The sequence below is a fragment of the Aplysia californica genome, unplaced genomic scaffold (assembly GCF_000002075.1).
Source record: "Aplysia californica isolate F4 #8 unplaced genomic scaffold, AplCal3.0 scaffold00146, whole genome shotgun sequence".
In the NCBI taxonomy this organism is placed as follows: domain Eukaryota; kingdom Metazoa; phylum Mollusca; class Gastropoda; order Aplysiida; family Aplysiidae; genus Aplysia; species Aplysia californica.
This window is the reverse complement of record NW_004797416.1, coordinates 1,279,423-1,288,764: the sequence shown is the minus strand read 5'-3', so window position 1 is coordinate 1,288,764 and position 9,342 is coordinate 1,279,423. Positions and strand designations below refer to the sequence as shown.

General features: G+C 43.9%; 1 protein-coding gene across 1 annotated transcript in view; it reads left to right on the top strand.

The window, feature by feature from the left end:
- The window catches only part of LOC106011599, a 22,069-nt gene that overhangs the window by 9,944 nt on the left and 2,783 nt on the right, over positions 1-9,342 (top strand). Inside the window, exons 2-3 of the mRNA XM_013081786.1 lie at positions 5-652; positions 1,133-2,502. Of these exons, the coding sequence (XP_012937240.1) occupies positions 5-652; positions 1,133-2,502 (2,018 nt within the window). The remainder of the gene's footprint in view (positions 1-4; positions 653-1,132; positions 2,503-9,342) is intronic.

Sequence of the window (9,342 nt, the reverse complement as noted above, 5' to 3'; positions counted from 1 at the left end):
CTAGACACTCTAGACACTCTCTGCACTCTGGACATTCTAGACACTCTGGACACTCTAGACACTCTGGACACTCTAGACACTCTGGACACTCCAGACACTCCAGACACTCTAGACACTCCAGACACTCCAGACACTTTAGACACTCCAGACACTCTAGGCACTCTAGACACTCTGGACACTCTAGACACTCTAGGCAGTCTAGACACTCTAGGCAGTCTAGACACTCTCTGCACTCTAGACACTCTAGGCAGTCTAGACACTCTGGACACTCTAGGCAGTCTAGACACTCTAGACACTCTCTGCACTCTAGACACTCTCTGCACTCTAGACACTCTGGACACTCTAGACACTCTCTGCATTCTAGACACTCTAGACACTCCAGACACTCTAGACACTCTCTGCACTCTAGACACTCCAGACACTCTAGACACGCTAGGCAGTCTAGACACTCTAGGCAGTCTAGACACTCTAGACACTCTCTGCACTCTAGACACTCTCTGCACTCTAGACACTCTGGACACTCTAGACACTCTAGACACTCTCTGCACTCTAGACACGCTAGACACTCTCTGCACTCTAGACACTCTAGACACTCTCTGCACTCTAGACACTTTAGACACTCTCTGCACTCTAGACAGTCTAGCTTATGGCGGTGACTACGTTTTTCTTTCTCACTCTCTGCACTCTGGACACTCTCTGCACTCTGAACACTCTAGACACTCTCTGCACTCTAGACACTCTAGACACTCTCTGCACTTTAGACACTCTAGACACTCTCTGCACTCTAGACAGTCTAGCTTATGGCGGTGACTACGTTTTTCTTTCTCACTCTCTGCACTCTGGACACTCTCTGCACTCTGAACACTCTAGACACTCTCTGCACTCTAGACACTCTAGACACTCTCTGCACTCTAGACAGTCTAGCTTATGGCGGTGACTACGTTTTTCTTTCTCACTCTCTGCACTCTGGACACTCTCTGCACTCTGAACACTCTAGACACTCTCTGCACTCTAGACACTCTAGACACTCTCTGCACTCTGGACACTCTAGACACTCTCTGCACTCTGGACACTCTAGACCCAATAGACACTCTGGACACTCTAGACACTCTAGACACTTAAGACACTCCAGACACTCTGGACACTCTAGACACTCTCTGCACTCTGGACACTCTAGACACTCTCTGCACTCTGGACATTCTAGACACTCTGGACACTCTAGACACTCTGGACACTCTAGACACTCTGGACACTCTAGACACTCTGGACACTCTGGACACTCTAGACACTCTGGACACTCCAGACACTCTGGACAGTCTAGACACTCTAGACACTCAAGACACTTTCTGCACTCTAGACAGTCTGGACACTCTAGACAGTCTAGACACTCCAGACACTCTAGACAGTCTAGACACTCTAGACAGTCTAGACACTCTCTGCACTCTAGACACTCTAGACACTCTATGCACTCTGGACACCCTAGACACTCTAGACACTCTCTGCACTCTAGACACTCTCTGCACTCTGGACACTCTAGACAGTCTAGACACTCTCTGCACTCTAGACACTCTAGACACTCTAGACACTCTGGGCACTCTGGACACTCCAGACACTCTGGACAGTCTAGACACTCTGGACACTCTAGACACTCTGGACAGTCTAGACACTCTGGACACTCTAGACACTCTAGACACTCTGGACAGTCTAGACACTCTGGACAGTCTAGACACTCTGGACACTCTAGACACTTTAGACACTCCAGACAGCCTAGACAGTCTGAACACTCTAGACAGTCTAGACATTCTAGACACTCCAGACAGTCTAGACAGTCTAGACACTCCAGACAGTCTGGACACTCTAGACAGTCTAGACACTCTAGACAGTCTGGACACTCTAGACAGTCTAGACACTCCAGACACTCTAGACAGTCTGGACAGTCTAGACAGTCTAGACACTCTAGACAGTCTGGACAGTCTAGACACTCCAGACAGTCTAGACAGTCTAGACACTCTAGACAGTCTAGACACTCCAGACAGTCTAGACACTCTAGACACTCCACACAGTCTAGACACTCCAGACAGTCTAGACAGTCTAGACAGTCTGGACACTCTATACAGTCTAGACACTCTAGACACTCCAGACACTCTAGACACTCCAGACAGTCTAGACACTCTAGACAGTCCAGACAGTCGAGACACTCCAGACAGTCTAGACACTCCAGACACTCTAGACAGTCTAAACACTCCAGACAGTCTAGACACTCTAGACACTCCAGACACTCTAGACACTCCAGACAGTCTAGACACTCTAGACACTCCAGACACTCTAGACAGTCTAGACACTCTAGACAGTCCAGACACTCCAGGCACTCTAGACACTCCAGACAGTCTAGACACTCTAGACACTCCAGACAGTCTAGACACTCTAGACACTCCAGACACTCCAGACAGTCTAGACAGTCTGGGCCTACCCCAAGAACCTTACTGCACATCCTCTTTTTCAGTTGGTAGGACATTTTGAATTTTGCCCGGGTGGCGGCCAAAGCCTACTCTTTACGATTTTAAACCACCAAGGGATCTTTAACGTTCGCATTTTGCACACGGGACCTCCGAGATTTGTCACACTTGTCCTAGAAGGCTAGGTGTAGATCTTTCCTACCAGAAGATGAGGGGTGTGGCTGAAAGACAGCAGCAAGAGGGTGCCAAGGAGTAGCAGTAGAAAGGCTGCAGAAAGAGTCAGGAGCCCCGAGGAGGGAGCAAAGGGGGTGAGGGCAGAAAGTGGAGACGAAAGCAGACGACAAAACAATGCTAGAGAGCTGGAAAGGCTGTGAAAAGAGCCAATTTTAAAGAAGAAATGTTTTCGGTCGCTATAACCAAAGACGGAATAAGACAAGACGGGACAACTCTTCTATGCGCCATGTGACAAGCGCAGGCCCCTCCCACTTTAGCTGCTGCGCGTAAAACTCGCTGGACTGGCGATAGTTTACATTGGTTACAACGCAAGGCTACTGATCATCTCGGGCGGTATGTCTAGCCAAGGCCTACTAAAATTAATATATTATTTATTTTAGCCCAGAGAGAGAGAGAGAGAGAGAGAGAGAGAGAGAGAGAGAGAGAGAGAGAGAGTATTTAATGAATAAACGTAGCCTATCTAGATCTAGAATCTAGAATCTAGATCTAGAGAGTCTAGATTTTGTTGTGCACCCAGCCAAGAGTGTGCAGTTCGGAAAGTAGACCTAGATCTAGGCCCCTAAGTGGTTGGCGAATGACTCTTGTCTGTGAATTGGCGGAGACACTCTAGATCTATATCATGCAACTTGATTCATACTATCATATCAACAGAAGATAGATCTACTTAAGCTTCTGTGCTCGTTTCAATGGCTTCTTTTTCGGTGCACCTGTACAATTGCGGTCCCGTTTAATGTTTACATGACGGCCATTATTGTCATGTGGGAGTGAATCTAGATCTAGATTTATATCTAGATGTAGAGATATCTCTAGATTCTATCTAGATCTAGATTTATATCTAGATGTAGAGATATCTCTAGATTCTATCTAGATCTAGATTTATATCTAGATGTAGAGATATCTCTAGATTCTATCTAGATCTAGATTTATATCTAGATGTAGAGATATCTCTAGATTCTATCTAGATCTAGATTTATATCTAGATGTAGAGATATCTCTAGATTCTATCTAGATCTAGATTTATATCTAGATGTAGAGATATCTCTAGATTCTATCTAGATCTAGATTTATATCTAGATGTAGAGATATCTCTAGATTCTATCTAGATCTAGATTTATATCTAGATGTAGAGATATCTCTAGATTCTATCTAGATCTAGATAGCCAAGATAATCTATTTCTAGATCTTGATTAGATCTATAATTCTAATTCAGTATAGATCTAGATCTAGATATCTATAATCTAAGCCTAAATCTAAATAAGAAACAGGTACAAATGACTACAGGGGCACTTAGGCCTTGAGTGATTTAGAGCACACGGGACCGCCATTGTACAGGAGTGCCATTGTTTCTAAGCTTCAGTTCCTGATCATTGATTCTGACATCGGGGAACAGCTCGCTGTCTAGTTAATCTAGATCTAGTCAACAGTTAGGCTGCTGGACTCTAGCAGTGGCTGTATCTTTAGTTTTAAAAATATCCAATCTATTAGACAACAGTTCATTGCAGAGCACCACTGGCTGTTCTGTCGTTTTTAAACTGTAAGATCTAATCTACTTCTACGTTTCGTAAACTCCTCCTAGATCTACATCATCATGTTCAACCCACGACCGCTTTCCGTTCATAAAAACTTAAATTTCTCAACTCACTATATTCAAAATGTGAACAAAAACTTGTCAAGATAAATACCAAGGGAGTGCTTATTTAGGCTACATAATATGGCCTAAATAAGGTAAGGTAGGGGGGGGGGGGGTTAGCTTATTTAGGCCACACATGCTCAAACTACCGGGGACACCCTTTTCAGGCAACTGAGTTCGTTCCACTTTCATAATGGTGCACCTTTCTCATTTAGTACGGTTTTGCCTCAGTGTACAACTTATATATTTAATCATAATGAATATTGTAAGAACAAAGCACAATACGCAAAATTTTGCTCAATCCCAATGGTTTGAACGAGGGCCAGATTTTTCCTTCATGGAGGGGCAAAAGCTAGGCTACCATTTTGGCACACTTTGGTCAAGTGAAAAGGTCAAATCCTCCGAATGGACTTCCGGGTAAAATTTGGGGTATAAAAAGTGTGTTCACAACGTGGCTGAGTCAAAGTTACACTATCTTTGCCTGGGTGGCACTGTCTCGTACTGTCTCGTAGTAGTACATGTAGTAGTAGTTGTAGCAAAGATCGTGTAGAGAATCTTTGGTCTCGATAAGCCCCGTAGACTTTCGTGATCGGCCACGAAGCCTCGTGTTTTGATGGGTCTAAACAACTCAGTGTTAATCGCACTGCCACATCCGACAGGCCTACATCTTTTTTAATAGGAAAAGAAAGGTCATCAAAATGGTTGAATTTGCGTGAAAATCGATTCGGTAGAACTGGAACTATTAAAATGTGCTTCTGAAAACAAGTTACAAGGTCATTTTTATAACTCGATGAAATAAAAACTACTGGCTGTGTTATTCTGTATAAATTATGAAACTTCAGGACGTATTATTATTTTCCAACATCTTTTGACGCCTGAGCTGTAGAGGTTGAAGTTTTCACAACACTAATAGATCTAGTAATAGGGCTTTCCGCAAAAAATGCATAGATCTACAAAAGCCGAACCACCATATCGACCGGTCAGCGACCCGGGCACCCTGCTCTCCCCTGCACACTATGATAACGTGTTGCTTCGGTATCGCATTATTCAACTATTAATCAGTGGCGGTGGGTAGTGAAGGGCTCACGGGCTTGAGCCCCCCTCTCCACCCCCCCCCCCTCCCCCAAGTCTATCCCAAGGCAAATGAAAATAACGAAATAAGCAGTTGAAACTGTTCTGACCCTCTGCAATGAACACAGAGGGATAAACTAGGCGGCTTGCTCGTTTATCCAATCACTGTTGTCCCCGCTTACAACTATAGTAACCTAACAGCCAATCAAATGTCTTTAGGGCTCAGCAATCAACCAGCCCGTTCCCACGGTCTCTCCTTTACGAAACCCCTCTTGTAAAAAGGTAGAAGACTTGACAAAAATAACACTGCACAGAGGGCTCACGCTCTCCCAGCCCTGACAATGGGGTGAAAGTTTACGACACACTTTCCCCCAGTGACACAGATACCTATGCGCCCATTGGGCCTTTGTTAGGCGCGTTCTATTTTCTGCAACAACACGACCCTATCCACCTCATACACGGTGTGTGTTTGGAGTGCTGTGTATTTGTGCCGCTGAGATTTAATAATAATCAAATAAAAAATTATTTTAAAAATTTGGAGGTGAAATGGCTTTGTCCCCACTATCCAGAAGAATTTAACGTAGAACAAAGAGATGGCAGACAAAGGTGACTCTTCTCGTTTGAATGGTTCTCAAAATGCTGTGGCTCGCCGAGAGTACAGAAAAATCATCACCGTGTTGTTCTTATTGCTTGCTTTTTGGTGGTAAAGAAGAGGAAAAAACCTAAGCCCCACTCATATCTTGGTCCACCCACCGCCACTGCTATTAATACGTGCAGCTATGGCAATTGGGATGAACTGACTGACAAAACATTACCATATATTTGACTGTAATAGTGCAGGTGATAGCTAGATCTAGATTCCCTGTCTAGAATCAGTAGTAGCAGGCCTATGCTAGAAGCAGCCAGAGAGCCTACAACTGCTAGATCTAGATCTAACTCATTGCTATGCCTTTGGGCTTTGGCATTGAAACAAAACGAATAGCACAGTTCTAGTTACTTTTAGATTCAGCAACTAACTGAGTTACTTTTAGATTCAGCAACTATCTGAGTTACTTTTAGATTCAGCAACTATCTGAGTTACTTTTAGATTCAGCAACTATCTGTATTTCCAGAGTTAATAATAACAAATCTCAGCATAACAATCACTTTTGCTTTTATTAGAATAATTAGATCCAACTTTTTTTTCTCTAAAATCTGTTTTGCGCAAACTTAAGACTTTCTCTACTTGTAGAGCACAGAATTTACATTGTAAGCCTCTGCTCAGTCTTTTACTTTTAAGTATATAGATACATAATAAAATACGTATAGATTTAGATCTATATAATCATTTTATGTTATTTTCTGGATATTTTTACAACTCTTTTTTTAACATGTCATAAAGTCAAATTGTGCCTTTTCTTTGATAAGAATAACATTAGCAGTGGACTTTTTAGACAGTGAGTCTCTGATTCAATATTTTAAAAAAAAAAATGCTAACCAATGAAAATTGCAAATTGATAATAGTAGAGTCCTGTAGAGGATATGTGGACTCCGGGGTCTGCAGAGCGAAATACTAGGTTTTAGGATGTGAACCCCGGAGTCACCGTAGTGAAATAAGGTTTGGTTTAAGTAAGGATTGGTGGACCCCGGGTTCAACGTAGTGATAAATAAGCAGGTTTAATTGTTTACCGGTGCCCGGGGTCTTATGCCTAGCGAAATACTAGGTTTTTGGACTGGTGGACCTCGGGGTCATCGTAGTGAAATAAGTAGGTTTCTTTAAAGATCGGTGGACCCCGGGGTCACCGTAGTGAATTAAGTAGGTTTCTTTAAAGATCAGTGGACCCCGGGGGTCATCGTAGTGAATTAAGTAGGTTTCTTTAAAGATCGGTGGACCCCGGGGTCATTGTAGTGAAATAAGTAGGTTTCTTTAAAGATCGGTGGACCCCAGGGTCATCGTAGTGAAATAAATAAGTTTAATTTAAAAAGGATAGGTGGACCCCGGAGTCACCATAGGCATAGAGGAATAAGAAGGTTTAATTAAGGATTGGTGGACCCCGGAGTCACCATAGCCGTAGAGGAATAAGAAGGTTTCATTAAGGATTGGTGGACCCCGGAGTCACCATAGCCGTAGAGGAATAAGAAGGTTTACTTAAGGATTGGTGGACCCCGGAGTCACCATAGCCGTAGAGGAATAAGAAGGTTTAATTAAGGATTGGTGGACCCCGGAGTCACCATAGCCGTAGAGGAATAAGAAGGTTTACTTAAGGATTGGTGGACCCCGGAGTCACCATAGCCGTAGAGGAATAAGAAGGTTTCATTAAGGATTGGTGGCAGGCTTCCCGAGGACTCCTTGAAAACTGATTGAATTTTGCTAGATCGGACAGGAACCAGGGTTGGGTTGATTTAAATCAGGCTGATTTTAATCAGTTGATTTTTAAAATTTAAATCAACTTGATTTTTTAAATAAAAATCAGTGATTAAAATCACCTTAAAAATTTTTTTTATTTATATTCACTATGTCAGGGGATGTGGGAAGAGGGGGAGAGAGAGAGAGAAAGAGAGATAGATAGATAGATAGATAGATAGATAGATAGATAGATAGATAGATAGATAGAGAGAGAGAGAGAGAGAGAGAGAGAGAGAGAGAGAGAGAGAGTGAGGCACGGAAGAGACAGACAGACAGACCGTTGGACTACCTGACGACATTCCCTCTCTATCCACCTTTGACCATCAATAATTTGTATATAGCGACACCAGCCATCCATGTCCAGGAGCTGTTTTAGCCTTGTTATCTATCTTTGGTCACCCTCTCTCACACACTTTCCTATCCTCCACTTGAGGCTCCCTGTTGGTCCGGCTCATCCCCCACAGTGTTAGGTTCGCCGGTAAGTCCCCTCTCCGTTTTAGACACTTTCCCTCTCTCCTCTCTCCAGTCACACCTTAGACCCCTCCAATTGAGGCCCCTCCCGCTCCTGCCCAGCCGCTTACTGTCCTCTGCACATATTCACGCTTAACGAACTATGACAGGTCGGCGGACAGATACCGGAGTGTCCTCTCCTTTTTCTCAGTCCGGTCCCCACTATGTAAGGAGAAGAGGGAAGAGGGGGAGAGAAAGAGAGAAAAAGAGATAGATAGATAGATAGATAGATAGAGAGAAAGAGAAAGAGAGAGAGAGAGAGATAGAGAGAGAGAGTGAGGCACGGAAGAGACAGACAGACAGACCGTTGGACTACCTGACGACATTCCCTCTCTATCCACCTTTGACCATCAATAATTTGTATATAGCGACACCAGCCATCCATGTCCAGGAGTTGTTTTAGCCTTGTTATCTATCTTTGGTCACCCTCTCTCACACACTTTCCTATCCTCCACTTGAGGCTCCCTGTTGGTCCGGCTCATCCCCCACAGTGTTAGGTTCGCCGGTAAGTCCCCTCTCCGTTTTAGACACTTTCCCTCTCTCCTCTCTCCAGTCACACCTTAGAACCCTCCAATTGAGGCCCTGCCCGCTCCTGCCCAGCCCCCGCAAACCCCCCCCCCCCCCGACCAGGGATCTGTTATGTGATTATTACAACAGGCCCCCGCCTTCCGTCCCCCGGCCACCTATTACTTATGTACACAGCTATCACCACTGTGCTATGGGTTAGATAGTTTTCTGTTCATCATGTCTAATCAAAAGAGATCAATTAGAACTGACGATCGTTGGCCGTGTATGTTTGGCCATTTGTTAATACTTGACAAGCTCAAAGTTTATATGAAAAGATATGATCTAATATCCGCCTATTGATATCATTTTTTCATGTTTATGTACATTTCACTACATTATTTTTGCTTACTTCCCTTTTTTATTGAATTGTTTACCTTGACTGGGAAAATGAAAGACATTGTGAGGAAATGAAGGGCGGGGGCGGAGGGTGGGGTGGATGTGTGTGTGTGTGTGTGTGTGTGTGTGTGTGTGTGTGTGTGTGTGTGTGT